Source organism: Schistocerca piceifrons, chromosome 1, assembly GCF_021461385.2.
Source record: "Schistocerca piceifrons isolate TAMUIC-IGC-003096 chromosome 1, iqSchPice1.1, whole genome shotgun sequence".
Taxonomy (NCBI): Eukaryota; Metazoa; Arthropoda; class Insecta; order Orthoptera; family Acrididae; genus Schistocerca; species Schistocerca piceifrons.
Window position 1 is genome coordinate 454,338,629 of NC_060138.1, and position 22,483 is coordinate 454,361,111.

The 22,483-nt window shown below is 40.4% G+C and overlaps 1 protein-coding gene across 1 annotated transcript in view; it reads left to right on the forward strand.

Moving 5' to 3' along the window:
* Nucleotides 1-22,483, forward strand: part of LOC124792370 (ubiquitin conjugation factor E4 A) — a 124,046-nt gene that overhangs the window by 83,626 nt on the left and 17,937 nt on the right. The window contains exons 7-9 of the mRNA XM_047257935.1: nucleotides 333-492; nucleotides 17,128-17,290; nucleotides 17,497-17,701. Of these exons, the coding sequence (XP_047113891.1) occupies nucleotides 333-492; nucleotides 17,128-17,290; nucleotides 17,497-17,701 (528 nt within the window). The remainder of the gene's footprint in view (nucleotides 1-332; nucleotides 493-17,127; nucleotides 17,291-17,496; nucleotides 17,702-22,483) is intronic.

Below are 22,483 nucleotides of genomic sequence, written 5' to 3' on the forward strand. Positions count from 1 at the left end.
GTGAAGTCAGCTCGTGAGTTAAGGGTTAATTGAGGTGTTGCGCAAAATGGTGGGAAACTTGACCGCCTTCCAACGTTATGAAAACTTTGGATGAGCTGGAATTACTCAAGAACTGACATATCTCCTTTGGTATCTGAAACCATGCTATTTGCAGTTTTTTCTACAGCTTTTGAAGAGCACATGGTGTGTAAATTACAAAGGCTGCACATGGGTTGAAGTGTTCTAATAAATATTCACTCTGGATGGACAATTTCCAGGTGCAAACTAATAGTTATGTGTAAAAGCTTTTGTACTGAATTCTGTAATGACTTTTATGAATTGTTGTATTACAGGTTTGATAACATCTTAGGTCGTGAAACAATACATACTCTGGAGTTTTTAACATCGGAAATCACTTCAATTTTCACACATCCTACAATGGTTGATCGAATTGCTGCAATGCTAAATTATTTCCTTTGTCATCTGGTTGGACCAAAGAAGAAAAATTTTAAGGTAAAACATATAACATTATTAATAGTGGTACATTTAAGCCCCAGAGTTGTTTTTTGCAGTCGTGCCATAAGATTCAGGGGCTTATTCTGTGAAAATACTCCTATAATATTTTTCATATAGTGAAAAGCCATTAGAATTTAATGGGTAGTTTCATAAACTTAAACAGAACTACATGTATGAGTAATTGTTAAACAAGATCAATGATATAAGCAGAAAAATACCTTTTATTGGTTTTGTGCTAACCTTCATAATTTTGGTAAAACAATAACTCAGCTTATACATTCCAGAAACAGTGTATTCTTCAGACCATTGTTAGACATGATGGTGTGTGACTGGGAGAAGGATTTTGACTCAGGCCTGTGGAAATACCAGCTAGCAATGCTTGCAGCAAGAAGCAGAATGCCAATAACTGCAATTAACACACATTTCATTACTAAACATAGACATACAAATGTGAGTGCACAGTACAATTTTTCCCATTGAACTGTGCAAGTCAAAGACATTATTCCTCAAGAGGCTAAACATGTTGCATTGCCAGAGAGTCTTGTTTTCTGATGTTTTACAAACCTGCACCACCAAAGCATTGACAGAAGGAGGTCGCCGAAGGTTGCAGTTGCTAATGTCATCTTTGTATAGTTGCGCATGACCAGCCGTGCTGTGGATGGCTGCAATGCAGAACTGTTTCTCAGAAAGAAGAAGAAACATAGTGCTGGTGTTCCTCTCCCCTTCTTAGTACAGGTGATAATGGATAGAGTGAGGGGGGGGGGGGGCAGATGTCAGTGGGGACAATTGTAGGAGTATTGTTGATTGGCTTTAAGATTATCAGGCTGTGATGCAGAGTGCTCAGCTGTGGAGGTGATGGGAGAGGATATGTGATTTTATTTGTCTGTGTCTGTGTGCTCGCTGGCAGCAGTCGTTTCCAAGGAACCATGATCATTAGGAAACGATCGGGTGATAGCTGTGATGCTATTGCTATAAGTTCAGTGCCATTGGATAGTTTGTAGCACTGCATGAACTGTCTAGAAATAAAACCATTCTCAACATGTCATTCCTCACACTATCCTTCAACCACAATGAAGTCCTCTATCAGTTTCATGTTTGTCATTTGGCTGGAATAGTTGCACATCAAGGCTCATCTTGAACACATTCTCAGTATTCTCAGTGTTTGGTGTTCTAACCTGCTGTGGAGTGACTTGAATGTTGTCATCAGTCCAAGCAGTCGCTAAGACAGCTGTGGTGGTTATACCTCATAAAATCCATATGGTTTTGAGGTGATGCATTGAATGTGACTGGCTCCCATGTAGTAAAATGTTGAAAGTGTTGTCTCCCCATTTCCAGTACCTGATGTGGGCCAGAACACTGTGGCTGCACTGCTAGTCTTGTTGTATCACCCCATAACATGATGTACTATCAGTCTGCTGAAGCCTTGTGCACGAAATTTCTTGGTGAGCCATGGGGCTGGGGGCCAGTATTCTTAGTTGTGTAATGTGTTGTTTCATTCACTGGACTCGAGCTAGTAGTTCTGTAGTCATCGGTGGTTTTACCAGGAAGATGAAATCTGCTAGTAGATTGAGTGGCTCATCATATAAAATCTTTACCAAAGAGGAACTTGGTCTTCTTTAAACGCGGAATGCTTGCCTAAAAGAACCTAGGGTAACAAATGTGTTTACTGGCCCCCATGACACACAAATGCTTTCTGAATGTTTGATGCCAAATTTCCACCAAGCCTTTGTTCTGTGGATGGTAGACTGTGTTGCAGTAATGCTGGATGCCGCAAAGGTTACATACTTTGGAGAATACTGCAAACTCAAATTGACAGCCTTGGTCAGTAGTGATGGATGCTGGGCAGCGGAAACACTCTTTCCACAACTGTACAAAAGCCTTTACTTTGAATCCTCCATTATGTCTGAAAAGTGTGCTGCCTCAACCCAGCGGTGGAAGCTGTTTTTTGTGGAAAGAATATACCAGGAACCTTCTGACTCCAATAGGCCAACCAATTCGGGGGGTGGGGGAGGGGGGGAGGAGGAGGAGGACATATTACAACTGACCTTTGAGTATTTCATGTCGCCCTTGTTGAGTAGCTTTGTAGCATTGGCAAACATGCAGGGTTGGGTCCACAGTTTGCAGTCTTGCTTCGCATCCAGTCCAACAAATCAGTCTGTAAGAAGTTTAGTAGTGAAGTAGACTTTCTCATAGTGAGTGGAACTAGCAAGCAGAGGTGGTTTTGTGACATGTCACGCCAGACCTGCGTGGAGGAACCAGGGATAGTGTGTTGCTCGAGCTTCAGACACGTCATAATATCTTGTAGTAGGCGGCAGATTTGCGTATCCTGTTGTTGGGCCTTGCTTGAGTTTGTCATTGTCAATATCAACTGATAGTGCACTTACTTGAGATATGTAATCAGCCATGTCATTGGCTGCCTTGAAATGCTGAATGTTAGTGGTAAATTGTGCAACATAATCAAGGTGACGGAAATGGCAAGAACAGTCTTCTGCTGGATAAGTATAGAATCTGGCCGATGTCAGTGGTCTGTGCAAATAGTGGGTGCCTACCTTCATTGTCATCCTTGAAGTGCTGCACTGCCTCATATATAGCAAGCAGTTCTCTATTATAAGCTGATCACTTACCTTTAGGATTAGTTAGCTTTTGTAAGAAGCAGTGTAATGGTTGTTGCTTGCCTGAGACTGACTGTTGTAGCACAGCTCTGAGTGCAGTGTCACTCACGTAAAAGGTAATTGAAAAGGAGCTTTTTTGCATTTGATGGGTTAATATTGTACCATGTACAAAGCTAAGCTTAATTCGAGCGAATGCTTGTTGCATGTGAGGATCCAAGCGAGCGAGAGCCTGCTTGCCACATGTGTTTCTGCTGCCAGCCAACAAGGCTGTCAACAGTGCCTGTATGTCTGCAGTAAATGTGGCAAGTGATGTCTATAGAAGTTAACCATGCAGGGAAATCACCACAGATCATGATAATTCTTGGGTCATTGAAGCTGACGGAGTTCCGTACATTGAGTCATAGGTTGAACCCCATTTTGACTAACAGTGTCCAGATATGTGACTTCGATTGTCAAAGTTGACATTTGTCATTGTTTATCACTACACTGAAAAGTTCAAGGGTCTCATAAGTGAGTGTAAGATGTTCCTCTTGTTCTTGCAGTAATGCCAAAAAACTAATATATCATCCAGGTATGCGCAGTAAAAAGGAAATTTGAAGAGAGAGGCTGAACTGTGTTATCATTCTTTTGAATATATCCTTAGCAGCCATGGGAATTTGCAGGTAAACATGCTATAGTCTAGAACACTAAACACAGAAGAACCTGCCAAGTTGCAAGTAAAATCTTGAATGTTCGGTGTCGGGTAACTATCAGGTACTGCGCAATTGTTGAGGATCCGATTATCACCACATAACATGTATGTTCCGTCACCACATAACATGTATGTTCCGTCTTTTTTGGAAACCAAGTGTGTGGGTGGGATATCTGACTCTCTACTATGCCAGATTGCAGTAATTTGTTGATAACAGTTTTAGCTGTTCATAGTCTGTCTGGCGCCAGTCGCACGTTGGTTGTGGACTTCGTGTCATGTCCAATACCTCTCCACTTAAATGCCACATTTGTCGTCTGGGGAGTATAGGGACCACACGTAGAAGAGGTGCACATACTGTTGGATAAGTTCACTGTACTGACCTGTATTGGAGATGACTTGTGCAGTGTCCTAACTATGTGTGTCATTTGCTGGTGTCAGGACAGGTACTGTCTCATTCATGCTAAGTCTGCATGTCATTTGCTGGTGTCAGGGTAGATACTGTCTTATTCATGCTGGGTATTGATGCTGTTCTTGCCTTAAGTGCTGCTACCTAACAAAAGTATTTTTGTGTTCAGTTCGAGATTCTCACTGCGAAGCCTTTAAGCTCTTCTTTTCCCTTCCTTCATAATGCTTCATCACTTTTTGTATTTCCAATTCTAAAGTCTGAGGGTCATTAAGTGGTTGCAGATGGATGTCATGTGTAGGGATTGAGGAAGATGCTGTTAGAATAGACTCCTCCTGAACTGCCTGTGGACGTGGTGGCAGACTGTTAGTGATGTGGATATCCACTCTCTGCTGCTGCTTTGCCTGAGATACCTCGTGTTAGATTTGGGGAGAAATGAAATTAATGGAGAAAATCTGCACTCAAGATCTAGTATCAAACATCAATGACCAGAAAAGTGCCATGGAAATTTCTCATGCCAACTGACAGCCTTGGTGCACATGACAATTCCAAAAAGTTTGATGAAGATAGACAGCAGATGTCGCAAACTCTGCTGGTGGTGGTTTCTCTGGGGATGGTCCTCACTTCTGTGCTTGTGTCGATCAGGCAGTATCGACTTTTTTTAGTTATGTGACACACACAATCTACTATGTCACTCAGAAATGGTGCAAAACTAGTGTGGCCCATGTTTTAGCTGTAGGTGATTTACCTGAGTGCAGTGTGATCAAGAACAGTGTTTGTGTGGTTGCTCTACTTGTTGAAGTTGCATGCCCCATCGCAAAAGCAATTGTGAAACCAACACAAATATTGTCCCATCGGCTTGCCTGTGTGAGGAATGTTACTGTCAGCCATGGGCGTGGCTATCGCGGCTGGCTCAAGGTCGCTGCTCTCATGGTGGAGGCTAGTTACATCAATCTCATGAGTGTACGTAATTGCTGAGGTCGCATCAGCTGTGGGCAGCATGTCGTACTGGAGGTGGCCATTATTGTCTGTCACATTCCTCTATTGTCATTGCTGCAGGACAGAAAAAAGTCTGGCAGCCAGGACTATGTTGTGTTCCATCATTTCTCTCTCATGCGTGATCACTGCCAGTCAAGTCTGTGGCAATAGTTTGAAGAACCATAGTGTCCATAGCATGTTTTCTGGCATGACGGTCAAGTTGATTGATGTACGGAGATGTTATCGAAGCTGAGATGGTTTCCTGTTGCCTAATCTCTCTTTGTGAATTACTATCACCACTGTTGTGGTGCCTTCACAGTGGCAATTTGCCTTGGCCGGAGGTTGCTTGTATGATGTCACTGATGACCTGGACATGTTCCCCTATGTTACACGAACTTAGAAGTGTCATCAAGGGTGCTCTAGTTCTGTAGTATGAAGTTGATGATTGTAAACCTCATTGCAGGGTGTTCTAGTTGAAAGGCAGTAGTTCAGGATGAAACCTCAGTTTTACATATGTTCCACAGAAATTTTGTCATTGATGTTCTGGGAAGTGTAGCCTGAGGGTGACCATGGACAAGCTTCCTGGTACCTCGCACAACGTGGATTGAAACATGAGAATTTTTTCTTGTGGCACAGCCGGCTGGGTGCTGTCTATGGTTACATAGATTTGGCTGGCCTGTACTCAATTTGTGGATGATTGAACTCATCGTTGAACTCACAAGGAGGTCAAAAGTTATTACAGATTGTTCATGCAAGCATTCACCACTGTTGTAGTTGAAGGTACAACACTTTAAAATGTCACTTTCATGTTTCATACGTAACATAGGGTGATCCAGGTGGTAGAAGACATAACGTGAGCCACCAATTTGTCTAAGTCACTCTTAAAAATTGTAATCATGGGATGTCTCCATTGTCGAAGCAAATACAATTCGACAAAGTACACTTATTATGTTCAAGTAGTGGCTGCTCTTCGTTTTGGCGTCACCACTGTGGGAATCCTGGCTGGGAATGCTCACAGGAAGAAGAGAATGCTAGTAAATGCAATGAATACACACTTCATAACTAAACACGGATGTACAAAGAAATGCATGTCGACAGTGCAGTTCAGAATGAACTGTGCAAGCCAAAGATATTCTCCTAACAGGAGGCTAAACTGGTTGCCAAAGAGTCTCATTTACTACTAGTATTTTACATCGTAGATGGTGAGCTTCTCACAGGACTATCTATCTAGATTGCGAGGATTATAGAATCCTCTGTAAAATAAATAAATAAAATTAAAAGGAAAATCCTCTCAGTATCAAAGTAAACACTTAGCTAAAGAAATGGTTGGTTATTAATATTCTTTTATGGGCAACTATGGAGGTATATCTCACCCTGATTGTATCTTTGGCCTAACCAAAGTAAGTCAGGTAGTGAATGAATGAGTGCACCATTATTTCTTTTATCCTCACATTTACATCACATCTACTTTGACATAGATATTCTGCAGGCCACCATATGGTGTATGGTGGAGGCTTCCTTTAACCACTATTAGTCATTCCCTTTCCTGTTCCGCTTGTAAATGGAACTAAGTGAAAGTGACTGTTGTGGTGTAACAAGACAGCTACGCCACACTGAAGTAGCCGAAAGGCACGCGTTAATCTAGAGAGGTCTGAAACAGGATACGTAATGAATGGTAGCAAGAAAAGTACGTAGCTGATATAATACTTAACTTTTAATCTATCCTTATTGTATACATCGTTCTTCTTGTTGAGACATGCTTTAGACGATAACTATCAAACTATGTAAGGCTAATGGCGCCTTGCTAGGTCGTAGCCATGAACTTAGCTGAAGGCAATTCTAACTGTCTCTCGGCAAATGAGAGAAAGGCTTCGTCCGTGTAGTCGCTAGCAATGTCGTCGTACAACTGGGGCGAGTGCTATTCCGTATCTCGAGACCTGCCTTGTGGTGGCGCTCGGTCTGCGATCACACAGTGGTGACACGCGGGTCCGACATGTACTAAATGGACCGCGGCCGATTTAAGCTACCACCTAGCAAGTGTGGTGTCTGGCGGTGACACCACAGTGACTACAAGCCTCCAAATAAACCCTAATTTTCTCTTATCTTTTCTTCGTGGTTCTTACACAAAATGTATGTTGGCAGCAGTAGAATTGCCATGCAATCAGCTGAAAACGCTGGTTCTCTAAATTTTCTCAATAGTGTTTCACAAAAAGAATGTTGTCTTCCCTCCAGGGATTTTCATTTGAATTCACAAAGCAGATGTAATACGTGTTGATCGAACCTACTGGTAACAAATATAACAGCTCTCCTCAGAATTACTTTGGTGTCTTCCTTTAATCCAACCTTGTGGGGCTCCTTAACACTTGAGTAGTACTCAAGAGTGGGTCGTATGTGTTCTGTATGCAATTTCCTGCTTGTGTCTGTGTATGTGCGGATGGATGTGTGTGTGTGTGTGTGTGTGTGTGTGTGTGTGTGTGTGTGTGTGTGTGTGTGCGCGCGCGCGCGAGTGTATACCCGTCCTTTTTTCCCCCTAAGGTAAGTCTTTCCGCTCCCGGGATTGGGATGACTCCTTACCCTCTCCCTTAAAACCCACATCCTTTTGTCTTTCCCTCTCCTTCCCCCTTTCCTGACGAAGCAACCGTTAGTTGCGAAAGCTAGAATTTTGTGTGTGTGTTTGTGTTTGTTTGTGTGTCTATCGACCTGCCAGCGCTTTTGTTTGGTAAGTCTCATCATCTTTGTTTTTAGATATATTTTTCCCACGTGGAATGTTTCCCTCTATTATATTCAAATAGATATTCTGTTTAAGTCCTCCTACAGTTACTCAACAACACTTCTCTGTAAACTAAGGCAGCAGCATCAAACACTCTCATATTTTGTCGCTCACCCTGTTCATCAGGTTCATTTATGAGGCATGTCCAGAAAGTAAGTACAGTTTTAGGAAAAAAACTAAATGAACACATTTTTTTCAAACCAAAATTTGTTTTTGCAAGAAAGAGAATTTCTTAGACGATTTTTCTACGTACATTAAATGTATTCAAAGTTGCGAATATGGACAACCATCAGCTGTAGAATGGAATAAAAATTTGTGCTGGACCAGGACTTGAACCCGAATTTCCAACTTATAGTGAGCAGTTGCTTACCATTTGGCTATCCATGCGTGACTCACAGCCAGACTCAAATTTCCACACATTGTCAACCATGTGTCTACAACGTGTCGTCATACATCCATTATGTATATTCCCGTACAGGTGAGAGACTTTACTTGAAAGTTGCTTGCCCAGTGGCGGCGGATAAATACGATATTGCAATTCTTGTATTATTGAACTGTACATCATAATTCAGAATAAAACAGGCAATGCAGTAACATATTTTTCTATATATTTGCCATGATTGTTCAGACATTTTATATGCTGTATTCATAGAAAGATGCCACCAGTGAAGACGACCACTGCTGAATACCATTTTTTGAATCGTCATGGCTGTCAAAGGCCTTCATCCAAAATTAAGCTTCAAGTCAGAAGATGTGAGATCAGAGCTGCTTGGTGGATGACATAATTTCTCCCAATTAAATAAGGTTGTGAGTGACACCGGCAGAATGGGGATGTGAAGTTTTCTCAGTGTTTCACAGTAACATACCACATTGACAGTTTGACAGTTTAACCTCTGGGAAGGAACTCAACAAGCAGATTGCCTCCACTCCATCGACTGTGGGTGTGATTATGGAGTGACAGGATAAATCAAAATTTTATCACTGGTCACAATTCTGTTTAGGACTTCATCTCCCTCATCTCTGTATTGGGTAAGAAATATCAAAGCACTGCCAAGTCGCTTCGTTTTGTGGACATCCATAAGCATTTTTGGAACCCAAAGGGAACACAATTTTCAGAAAAATTAAGCGATTTGTGACAGTCATAGTTTTTGAAATTAGTGGAAACTCATTACAAAGCATTCTTATTGTGAACTGTCTGTTTTCACATAGTTTCTCATCCACTTTCTTAAAGAAACAATTATTGACAACAGAAGGCCGCCCACTTTGTGCTTCGTCATGAACATTGGTTCGTCCATCTCATCAATATTCTCACTATTCCATCACTCATTACATTTCACCATAAATCTCGACACATTGATGGTGAACTTCAGCTGGCTTAACATTCTTTGCATTCTAAAATCATATTGCACAACACAGCACACAGTCAGTGGGCTCAGATACTGTCTAATAACATTTTGAACAATCACTGTCAAGAGAGTACACAACTCAATCCAGCTTCAATGGCATCAGTGGAAAGACAATGAACCAGAGAGTAAGTGTGAATGTGTGGAACTGTGGCACTAGTGCTGCAGTGGCAGTAGAGTGAAACAGAGCTTACTTTCCAGACATCCTTGTATGTACTGGATGTCTCTCCTAAGTGTCATCAGGTGCATTTCTTTGTTGTTTTGGCAGACATATGCAATTTTGTTTTTGCATGGTGTAGCTGTAGTCACCCCAAACAAATAGTGCTCATCATGTTTTTCATGTGAGTCCATTGTCAACAAAAAACTCAGTTTGTTTCCCATTAAAAACAGATTTATTTTAAATCAGAATTTGATGTGCCTATTCAATATGGCACTCCCAAATTAATATAGTGAAATATTTATTTTATCAATATGTATTGAAAGGGACAAAACAATGAAAAATAAACAGCAGCAACTCAGTAGCACAGCATGCTTGGCAGTAGCAGTCAGGGCATTGTTTTAGCTGCTTAAGTACTGATTGTTCTTCAGGTCTTACTATCCTTCTTAATACATATTGATAAAACAAGTACCGCACTAGACTAATCCAAGACCACTCTAGTGAATGGGCTTGTAAAATTCCACTTCAAAAATCATTTTGTTGAGAAACAAACTGACAGTTTCCATCCACACTGTACCTCACAAGGAAGACATGATGAGCACTATCTGATTGGGCTGACTCCAGCTACACAATGCAAAAACATAATTGCAAATATCTGCTGAAACACCAGAGAAAATGTGCCTACCAACTCTTAGAAGAGACACCCTGTATACAGGGAACAAGAGCTATTGTATCGCACTCCTCTAAACCACTCCTGACAATACCCTTGTTGCTGATGGGCACTCTTAAGAAGTCTGTGAGCCACTTGCATATTTGGGAACCTGTTCCGTATGCTTGCACCTTCATTAGCGGTCTGCATTGGGGCACTGTATCTTATGGCCTCCAGAAATTTAAGAATATGGAGTCCGGCTGCTATCCTTCATCCATGGTTCACAGGATATCATGCAAGGAAAGAGCGAGCTGTGTTTTGAGGATATCAGGCAAAAAAAAAGAGCAAGCTGTGGTTTGCTTTAGCTATGCTTTTAAAATTTTAAAATCACTGGTGATTCCTGGGCAGAAGCTGTCCTGTCCCAACAAAATTTGTTAAATTCGAACTTAAAATATGCTCAAGAATTTTGCAGCAAACCACTGTTAAGGCTATTGGTCTGTAATCTTGCAGGTCGTATGTCCAGATTCTCTATGACGTAGGCCTCCATACATGCTAGAAGATGAAAACATGCACCTGATATGCACCGAACAGTTGAAACTAGCCAATAGTGTGGAATAAATTGACTGCCTCAGCAGGAAAGCTTTAATAAAAGCCAAATTTATTTATCAAACCAGCAAAAATAACTTCATTGTTCTGCAAGGCGATTAATACTTGACTATCAGAAAGGTGGAAATAAGATCTGAAACTAGTAACATAGTTTAACCCTTCTGTAATTAAGTGAATGTATTTTAATTCACTTGATAGCTCCAAGCCACAGAAATCCGTCTTCTTTTCATTTGACGTGAGAGCAGTAAACGAAGAGGAAACAGAAAAATCACTAAATGTAAAAACGGGTCACGTGGAGACCTATAACTCAGACTGTTCTGCGCATCAGAATGTCAAAAATTCAAAAAAATAAAATTTTTCAAAAATAAGTTCATTTTGTAGCGCATATCTTACTGAAGAGTCTGACTGATACATAAAAGATATATCTTCAAGGAAATGATGTAAGACATGTTATTTGGTCTTAAGTGTGCAGTGTGGTGCCACACATCTTTAAACAACATTGTTATACCGCATGTCACTGTATTTCGCTCTGTGGAACTCAAACCTGTATATTTTGTAATGGATGCCATCAAACTATTTCAGGATAGTGGGAATTAAAATTTCCTGTAGCGCCTCTCCTGCTCCCAGTCGGCCGGTTTGACATCCTGCCCCCCCCCCCCCCCCCTCTCTCTCTCTCTCTTTTTTTAAAAACCTCACAATTAGTACTGGATAGGATTATTTGTAACCAGGAGAACAAGAACTCTTCAGAAAAACTGGACTCTTTATTGCCTATTAGCTAATAACTTGCTCTTCTGTGTGACATAAAATTAAATATAGGACACCTAAAACCAGTAAAGACAAGAGACAGGCAAGACAGTACGCATTTCTTCAGTCCTTAGGCCTAGACTTTTTCTCTCTAATCTTGCTACAGCTTTACATGGTGTGCTTTCCTTTCTGCGAAAGGACTATTACCTTATCAAAGTTCGTCCAACGTTTTGCTACATGAGAAATGTTGTGTAATACTGAAAAAACTGTTAATACAAATAGTACCCAAGACTGGTGTGGTTTCTCAATCTGATTACATCATTTTGTCACCGTGTGCTGGAGAAAACAAAATGGGCCTTTCTAATATTTCAGCAATTGTAACACACATCAAATAAGCGAGACTGTTTTGGCAATAATGATCATTTATATAATACGTCAGAATATAATTCATGAAGTTGCAATATGAAATACCTATTTGGCCTACTACAAGCAAAAAGCTTTACTTTAGGAAATAGTTTCACATTTCATTCATACACTCCAGTTTCTCATGCATGAGACCGAAAAGTAGTAGAACGAAATTTTTGTATAAATTTGGAATCTTCATATTCTTCCATAATTTGTGTGATGTCTCCATTTCTTCTCCTTCCTTGTTCTAACAAACAGTCTTGTCATCACTAATTCTGTAACTATTCCTACGACTGTCAAAACTCAGTCTCTGGTTAACTTCACTAACCCTGCCACAATCATCGTTTAGTTATCTGGTGATTATTCTCCAGTTAGGCATTATTACGTGTTCGTACAATGCATTTTCCGCACTACTTCCAGAATGGAACGTAAGTGGCTGCTAGCCAGGGACTACAACTGGCCCTGACTCATGTAGCGATCTGGCCAAAAAATTTCTGTCAAAATTTCATTTTCTTGGATACACCGAGAAGATAATACGTAATCTTTCTTACCTGTTAAGTTGTTTATTTCCACTCTGGTAGTCTGAATCTATGGGTTTTGCCAGTAATTATAACAACGCTGAACATTCGCAAACCGAATCACCCACATAAACAAGCAGCACTTGGCAATCACCGGTTCGGCTTTATTCTGCTCTATAGCCCCGCCCTGTTTTGTCTGCCGGAAAGTTTATTTCTAGATGTGATGAGGATTCCCCTGGCAGAGACATCACGTACACTATGCACGCATTCAAACATCAACTTATAATTCATTCAGAAATCAACTTAGAAAGTGTTCAAAAACTAGCAGGGATGCGTTTCAAAATCATATGAATAATAGATAGACCGATGTGCACTGGATGCTAGGTGCTTTGTGAAACAAGGTTTTTTTTCTCAAGAATATGAATTTGCCCCCTCCCCCTGAAATTGCCGCCCGGTTCAAATACCCCGCTTTGCCCTCACTCCCCACTATATCCGGGCCTGCTGCACACGCGTGAATCTGGCAGCTTGGGCATGCCAAGAAAATTTTTCCAGGTACCATGTGGCTGGTTGCTGCTACTGCTGCTTACACATTCAACAGCCACATTTCTGTAGCCAGAAGTGGGAGAACGTACTACCCATATGCGACTCAACTGCGCGTGTGCATGAGCTTTCTTGTAACTGATTAACTGAGTCTAATGTAAACAGTTGTGACGTCAGCCTCATCAAAGGCAGTTTGTTGTTATGAAGCATTGCATAGTCTTCCAAAAGCCTTTGACACATTTTGCTATTTGCAGATGCTTGTACGAGCACTGTGTTATTTTATATGGTGCATTTCCTTTGCAATTTAAGTTTTATTTTCGTTTTTTTCTCTCATACATGTTTTAAAGCTGCAGTATTATTCTGCAGTAGCGGGATACAGTAATATCCTTTGTTATAGTAACAGTTCTTACCAGTCAAAATTACAAAAATTTAACTGAAAACTAAAACAACGAAAAATTACCGGAATTCTAAAAAATTCCCAGATTTTTCCCGGTTTTCTCCCGGATGAAAAAATTCCCGGGTTTTTCCTGGATCTCCCGGGTCGTATACACCGTGGATATATCAAACACATATGTGCCACTAAAATTTTAAATGTTTGCACAAATGGCTTGTCTTCTGGGCCTGAAATTTTTCTAAGTGGCTAGTCCACAAAGTGTTAAGTTTTGAAAGAGTCAAATGCTCCATCATTTAAGAAATTCATTGTACATTCTCACATGTAACATAATTTGTCTTGCTTAAAAGAAGATTTGCTTTGAAAGTAACTCTTCTCAAACCACCATTTGCAATGTTTTCCTGCAGTGTGTTAAAAATGTAAGCAGTTTGTTGTTACAAAGTATTGCACAATCTTTTTCCTACAGCCTTTGCACTGTGTTGTGTTGTAAATAGCGCATGTGTTGTGTTGTTGTAAATAGCGCTTTTTCTTTGCAACTAAAGTTTTATTTTGATGTTATTCTCTCGTTTATGTTTTATTGCTGCAGTATTATTCTGTAGTAATGGGCTAAAGCCAAATTCTTTGTTAGAGTATCAGTTCTTACCAGCCAAAATTATATAAATTTAGCTGAAAACTAAAATAATAATAAATTCCTGGGTGTCTCCCAGATTTCCCGGTTCTCCGGGAGTGTAAATACCCTGTATATAGATGAGAGTCTACTTCATTTCATAGAATGGTTATTCTTCGGGCAATACACTTCTTCTGAGAAAAGTAAATCTGGATTATTATTATTATTTTAAAAAAGTCATGTGATTGTGAGACAGGCCGTGTGCTCTGGCTGTCATTGTTTCTGTAGAAGTCTCTGATGATATTAAAGGATATGGAGCAAGATTATTGAGATATAGTGACCACAATTCTAAAATTGTATCTAAAGAAAGGACATACTGTTTTGCAGGCAGTTAGTAAATGACTCTCATTCATCATGTGGTTGCATGACAGGGCTGGTAATGTTTGTGGCACTGTTTGCAAAAGTAGTGATGGAATAACTGGAAAGAGGTGAAATTCGATTTGGGTTGTCTGCTGCACTTTAGTAGTCAAATGCACCAATACTTTGCTGCATAGCTTAATTAGTGTTAATTTCACCTGTGTCTTGGAAATTATTGCAAGGAAAGAAAAAAATGGCAACAAAAATCTTCATTAGCTGCACCGCCTCTCTGCAACGTTCAGAATATGTTCTTCCATCCTAATTCAGGAAAAACACATCAATGTAGACAGACTGTGTGTACAGAACAGAAGAAAGGAATTTAGGAATGACATCTCTTATGAGGAGTGGTACATTAAGCCTTAGAACAATGTCAAAAATTGAAAGCTTCTGTTAGAAGACACGAATTTTTATCATTGCTAATGTGTATCAAAAACCATTCATAAGAGTAGTAGATGGGATTTTCACATTATTGGTTGAATGTACATTGTCTGTGATGGGTGCTCATATATCTATAAGACCAAGCATTGATGTTTTTGTATCTTAGTATATGAAATGTATCCTGAATTGAGGAATTAAAGAGCACCCTGTTGTTCTTGAATAATCCTTATGTAATAGTGTTAAATGGAAAAAAAAAATTAATTGTACATGCCCTGAAATTTTCAATTTCTATAAAGGTATATTTAATTTGTTTTGAGGTAGGGTACTCATCCTTCATCAGTGGTAAGCGAGATACAATTTTCTGTTATATTATTTTTTAGTTTTCCTTGTGTTACTTTAAAGCAATATTTGTGCAGAGTTTTTAGTTTAGCATATTTCATTGTGAGTTAGTATTACATTGTGACTTTGAGCAGTTATGGAAGATCGTATCAGATTTTATTATTGTTTTTTTAATAGTTAATCATAGCTCAAAATATTTTAGCAAATACAAGTGGTAACAGTGTTGTCAAGGGCTCTCATCCAAAAATTGTAATCACCATCACCATGACTTCAAGTTATTGATGCATAGCCATATATCTATATGCAGACTATGATTACCTTTTTAACACCTGTTGCATAACAGACTGAACAGTTACACTGTACACACAGGTAACATTCATTTTTACCTCCATCCTCAGTATTGTAAGTTGTAACTATGGTACAGAAAGTTCTGGTGAATAAAGACCACTCACGGAATAGTAGAAGCGTTGAGTCATCGACAAGGAATGAAAACTTGCTAGCTTTTGGACAGATTCTTTAATGAGCTAGAGAAAACAAACACACACACACACACACACACACACACACACACATACATACAACTAAAGCGTGCCAGTGCTTTAGCTTGTTAAAGGAACTGTGCAAAAGCTTGCAAGTTTTCATTCTTTCTTTGTGTACATGTCAATGACTCAACACTGCAGCTATTCAATGAGTTGTCTCCTTTACTTCTAAATTACATATACTCTAAGGCATGAAAAATTTGATTATCTTACCTTTGTAGACACTCCACAAGAAGCCACATGCTTTGTAACACGTACTTGTTGTGTTTCGTTTTTCTGATTTGTTTTAATGCAACAAATGTATTTTGTTGGTTGCTCACCAAATAGTAGAGATGCTGAGTTGCAGATAGCCACAACAAAAAATAGACCTCCCCCCACGCGCGCGCGCACACACACACACACACACACACACACACACACAATTCTCACACTTCTGACTGCAGGCTCCAGCAACTGAAGCCACATTGCGAGCAGCAGCACCAGTGCCTGATGGGAGTGGTGACTGAGTGGGGAAGGTGGAGGCTGGGGTGAGGAGGGGGAGACAGTGAAGTGCTGCTGTGGAGAGTTCAAGGATGAGGTGGAGAGGGGGTGGGGAAGCTAAGTTTAGTCAGGGGGTTAGACGGAGGGCCATTCAAGGTGCGACCACTGTGCTGCATTCTGTGGGGGCATGACAACCAACAAGCATTCTGTCCCCATTAATGGGCACTAACTAACTGTGGCCCAGAAACAAGTGGACCACCTTGTTGCTCAGCATGCTGCCCAACAAGACATCCTTCATTTCAATGACTGCTTCACAGCCTCGGCCATATGAATCCTTCCCACCAATACCAGCTTTTATGAATTGGGCAGGGAGGCAACTTTCCCTGCAATATATCCTACATTCTTGTAACCCTCCTGGCCTCAACCTTCATTAGTCATTGTTCTCATCCATCCAGCCCCTTCCCTGTTCTCACTCAAGCACTACCCATTCCCCTCATTCCACCAATGCACCCAGTCTTATTATTTTTTTCGTTTTCTGCTCCCCCCCCCCCCCCCCCCCACCGACCGACTGCCCTCCATCTAACCTCCCGACTGCATGTAGCTTCCTTACCCTCTCTCCACCTCATCTCTGTGCACTTCCTAGCAGCACTTCACTGTCCCCCACCCCTCCCCTACTATTCCTCCCCCTCCTTGCCCCAGCCTCTGCCTTCCCCCATCCAGTCACCATTCCCATCATGCACTGTTGCTGTTCCTCGCAGTGTGGCTTCAGTTGCCAGAGACGGCAGTCATGTGTGTGAGTTGCGTTTGCATGAGTGTGTGTGTCTGTCTGTCGTCTTATTTTTGACGAAGGCCTTGCTGGCCGAAAGCTTATTTGTGACAGTCTTTTTATTGCGCCTGTTTGCGACTCAGCATCCCCACTATATGGTGCATAGCAACTTTCCTTTTCATAATACTGTTCCATTCCATCCTGGATTTTCCATTGTTTTATTGTGTGGTTTGTTACAGGTTAAAGATCAGAAGGAATATGAATTTGACCCTGCAGCTATCGTAATGAATATCTGCAAGATATATGTGCATTTATACAACAGTGATGAATTCTGCACAGCAGTCTCCTCAGATGGTCGTTCCTACAGTCCACAACTTTTTCAGCTAGCTGAGGATGTTTTAGGTAAGCAGCATGTAGCTATCTATATGCGAGCAGAATTAATACATTAATTGAAGATATAATTTAACATCATACGAAGATTACTTAATAGTGTTGTTTTTTCTTAGCTGAGTTTGTACATGTTTATGCCCATGATAGGTAAATAAATAAATAGAGAGAGAGAAATTAGTTACTTTTCTAAGGTGAATAATACTTGATGTATTAAACAGCTCGCATTGGAGGGGGTGCTCTTATCACCGATCTACAGTTAGTTGCGAGCAAAGTGGCTATGATGGCTTCTCGTCAAAAAACTGAAGAGGAGATACTAGCTGAAGCACCTGAAGAATTCTTGGACCCTATTATGTCTACTCTAATGATGGATCCTGTGATCTTGCCTTCATCAAGGAAAACTGTTGATCGCTCAACAATTGCCAGGTACAGTGCGACAATCGGTTATAATAATAGTACAGTTCCAACATGTCTTCTGGTCTTATCCAGCTGTCTCTTTATCCTTGGGCAACTGTTAACTGAAGCATGCCATTTACGTTACTGACAATTGGACAAATGTGTGCAGAAAGAAATGCACAAAATGTGTAAACTGAGAAAAATAACTGAACTGAAGCATTTCAGTACATGTGTAGAGGTTTCGTTCTTCTTTTCAGAGTTGTTAGGCTTTAAAGGAACTGACTTGACCTGAATCAAAACATGTCTGATGTGTTATAGTTAGGAGCAGTTAAAGGGGTATGCATGAAAAGCACAAGTGTAAGCCATAAAATAAGTTCCAGTGGATGAACAGACATTGTACACATTCAGTAAGTAAGAAATATGTATTTCAGAATTGACAGAGATTCACTAGTTACTTCTCTACAATTTCCATTGTTATTACACCAACATTTGTATGCCGATTTCAAAGGAGTCTGCTGCCTACGTCTGGGGTAGCTGTGAAGTCACTGCTGTCTGTACCTCACCATTGTTGTAGAAACATTTTCCAGCCAGAAATTGCTTCAGGAGGCAGAACAAAGGAAAGTCATTTTCTGCATGGTCAGGACTGTAGGCTGGATGGTATAAAAACCTCCTGTCTAAACTGAAGCAACTGATTCTGTGTGGTATGGGCTGTATGTGAACACATGCAAAGGCGTGTTTCTACTTAGCATTCTATGTCTCTTGTTCTGGATCATCCATTGCAGGTTTTGCAACAATTGACAATATTGATCAGCATTTGATCACCATTGAATGGACTGTTACTTAATCTCTGGTGTGGCATGCAACACCCGTTTCAGTCCTGGTGACAATTCAGGTGAGGTGAGGGGTAAAACTTAGCACATTTGTGGCATGCAGTAAACCACGCACATACTTCCCGGATCTTGCCAAACGGCAGGCATCTCAGTTAGCTCAGCCTTCATTGCCTTGGTACAGGTTTGGCGAACCAGATGTTCTGAGCTAGGAGCTAGTGAGTACTACCAGACATTAATCCATTAAATATGGGCATGTTTCAGTGACCACAGTGGGGGCACAGTTGTGGAAAATTGTGTCTCGGGGAATGGGGTGCTTGGCTTAACTGGCCTGACTGTGGGATGCTACATACTTGTACAACAACAACAGCATTAATAATAATGTTGAGGCATAACAGTCATTAATAGGGTAACGCCTGAGGAACCTGCCGCACCTCAGTTGTATAAGGATAATCAAGGCAAGTGGGGCTCTGTCTTGGTGGACCTTTATATCTGTAGCTACTTGTGGGAGCACCATGACAAATTCAGTACACAGCACTCCCAAGAGGATGGTTGTACCACCTGGGAATATTCACACTCACCCAATAAAAAGAGCGAGGGACACTAGTCCTACTCATAGCCTTAATTGAAATTAGTCAGTGTATTCATCCATCACTTCAGCTCTATTCATCGTAGTTTCACCTTGCAAATTAATCAAGAGTTTAGTGGATTTAAAATGTCAGTCAACTTATCTTAATTTCGTATGTTTTTCATGCAAACTATGCATTCCGAGACATCAGTGTTGCAAAACACCACATATTTGGTTTATTTCTGTAGAATGTTGAAAAGAAGTTCAGTCATAAAAAAAGTTTAAAAAAAAAATCCACACACAGGGGGGGGGGGGGGGGGGGGGTGCAGTCTAGGAGGGTATATTTGAAACTACAGGCTTGTCTTGTAGTCACTGCACTAGTATGGACTGTCAGTTATTTCATCTAAAATGTTAACTAGTCCTGGACAGTTTTCGTGAATGGTAGATATTATTCTGGCATTACAGTTCTGTCTCATTTGACTGCTGGAAGGAATATATGTTTACAAACAATACTGTTGAGAATTGCTGTGCATTTGAAGGACCAGTGGAAGAAAGCAGGAATATCCTGAAGTATGGACAAAACAATCCTTAATGGTTTTATACGAGAACAGCTCTGCTGCAGTACTAAATTTACACAATGTGTAAAACAGTGAGTAAAAAGAACTTGAGGCCTCTATCTCACATATCTTAGCTTGAAGGCCATTTAATTCTGCTGGCAGAACAGAAGCACCATCATAGGTTTAGGCCCCCAGTTTCTTCTTCATATCATAATTCTGAAACAGGCCACTCAGCACAGTGAATAAAGCAGCAGCAGTTCTAGCTAGGCTAACATCACAAAAACCAAAAAACCTTCTTGAATGTCTCTGATGGAATCCACTAGTCTCACATCAATAAAGCATTGTAACTTATCTGAAACATCTGTTGCTTCATCCACGATGCAGGCATAAAATGAGGTTTTAACCAAAACCTGAATGTATCTATTCACAAATCTACTCATTTAAATGTTTAATCAGTTTGTTCTGTGCAGCTTGTAATGGCTCTGAAATTTTCAGAATTTAGGGAATGTTCTATCTCATTGTGATCTCTGAAAGCTAGCTCCTCGGAGAAGTTGGCAACACTGCGCCGACGCGGACTCTTCGAGTATTTGCTGCACTAAATAATTATAAAAAGCGTTGTTATTAAGCTATTTTTAAACGTGTACAGGTGTTATAAATATAATATAAGTGTTTTTGAATTAGGCGAAGTGTTAGTGAAGTATAAAATAAGATTAAACGGGGTAAGAAGCGTATTTTTCTTCTTGTGCCTGTAGCACGAATCCTAGGCCTAATTTGTGCGAATCGTAAGTAAGCAGTGAATTAAACTTATAGATAAACGTTTCCACTTGGTATAAATATAATATAAGTGTTGTTACATTAGTGGCAGTGTTAGTGAAGTGTTAAAGAAGATTAAATGGGGTAAGAAGTTTATTTTCCTTCTCGCACCTATAGCACGGATTTTAGGCTTAATTTCACACGCGCGTATCGTAAGTAAACAGTGACTTGAACTTATATGTAATCACCAGTTTTTTTTTATTCAGTACTCTTTGAATTTATTTATATCTGCCTGAATAGTTTCTAGGGTCCTTTGTTTACGTTTTAGTCACTACTTAAATCAGCTTATACTATTTCTGTTTTTACCATGAGTGAGAAGTGTGTGACATGCCGTAGGATCGTTAGTTCCGGGGTATGGTGTGGTGGGTGCTGTAGTTTCTTTCATTGGGGCGAATGTAGTGGCGTGGGAAATGGGGACATAAATGAGGCTCACCAGTGGTATTGTAGGATCTGCAGTAGAGATAGGAAAATACTGGAACAGGAAGGGAAAATTGCAGCTCTTCAAGCTGACCTAGACAAGGCAAGGGAGGATCTGGACAGGTTAAAGAGGGAGAAGGTTGAACAGAGGTGGGAAGTGGCAACAAGTAATAGGGGAAACAGGCAAAGGAGAGCATCAGACAGCTTTTTAATAAATCTTGAAAATAGATTTGACCTGTTGCCTCAGTCAGAATCGGATGAGCCTCATGTAGCTGAAGCTGTAGAAAGGGCACAACAAGCTTTCAAGGACTTGAAAAAGGTAGGGAAATTTCTAAAGAGAAAGAAAGTTCTGTTGTTAGGTAGTTCACGTGGTAGAGGTGTTGGCCAACTACTGCAGGAAAATCTAGGTCCAGAGTACCAGGTCACAAACTTTTTCAAGCCTAGTGCAGATCTGGGTCAGGTAACAGAGGATGTAGGTGCTTTATGCAAGGATTTCACAAAGGAGGATGCCGTGGTTACAGTGGGTGGTCCGGGAAATAGCGTTGACACAGACTCTGAATATTCCATAGAGAGTGACCTGGTGAAAATAGCATCAGCAACGAAGCATACGAGTGTGGGATTTGTGTCTGTGTTGAGACGCCATGATCGGCCTCATTTGAACTCTTCCATAGGGATCATTTGAACTCTTCCATAGGGAGGGTGAACTTGGAGTTGGAGTGGCTGCTTAGGACAGATATAGGGTCTCATATTGGTTTGATTCCTGTGGATGCTATCGATAGGTGGGACTACACTAGGCATGGCCTTCACCTCAATAGAAAAGGGAAGGGAAAACTGTCTGGGTTGATTGCAGAAAACTTAAGTGGGGACACTGGCACAAATGGTAAAATACCAGTGGTCACAGGTGTCAGAGAGATGCCTTTTTTAGGATAGGGAAGGGAGAAAGAAAATGAGTTTTAAGAGAGATTGGCAGACACACTCAGTTTGAGAAAACAGATGAACAGGAGTCAGATTTCATCATACAGCCTCCATTTAAACAATGTTTAACAGAAAGTAATCAGAAACTACCAGTTCATCTTCGCCAAAGCAGTTACAATCCCATTAGTATGCAGTATCAGTTATCTTTATTACACCAGAACATTCCGGGACAGAAATAAAGTAGATGAACTACTCATTTGTATCGAAGAAATGAATTCATCTAACCAAATTGACATAATCTGCCTCTCTGAACATCAAGTGACCACTGATATAGATATGTTAGACATTTCAGAATTTAAGCTAGCTTCCTACTTCTGCAGAGTAGATATGGATGGAGGAGGAGTTGCCACATTTATCAAAAACTGCCATAAATTCAAGAACATTGACATTAATAAATTCTGTTTAGAGCAGCATCTAGAAGCATGTGCAACAGAAGTAGAGTTCCATAACAGATCCTATATAATAGTAACTATTTACCGAGCACCTGCAGGAAATTATAATCCATTCTTAGATCATCTAGAAGCTCTTTTGGGTTATTTAACAGGAAGAAACAAAGAAATTTTGATTGCTGGTGACTAATACAGATTTTCTAATGCAATCTTCCAGTAAACATTCACTGCAGTTAGTAATGTTGTCTTTCAATCTAACTCACACT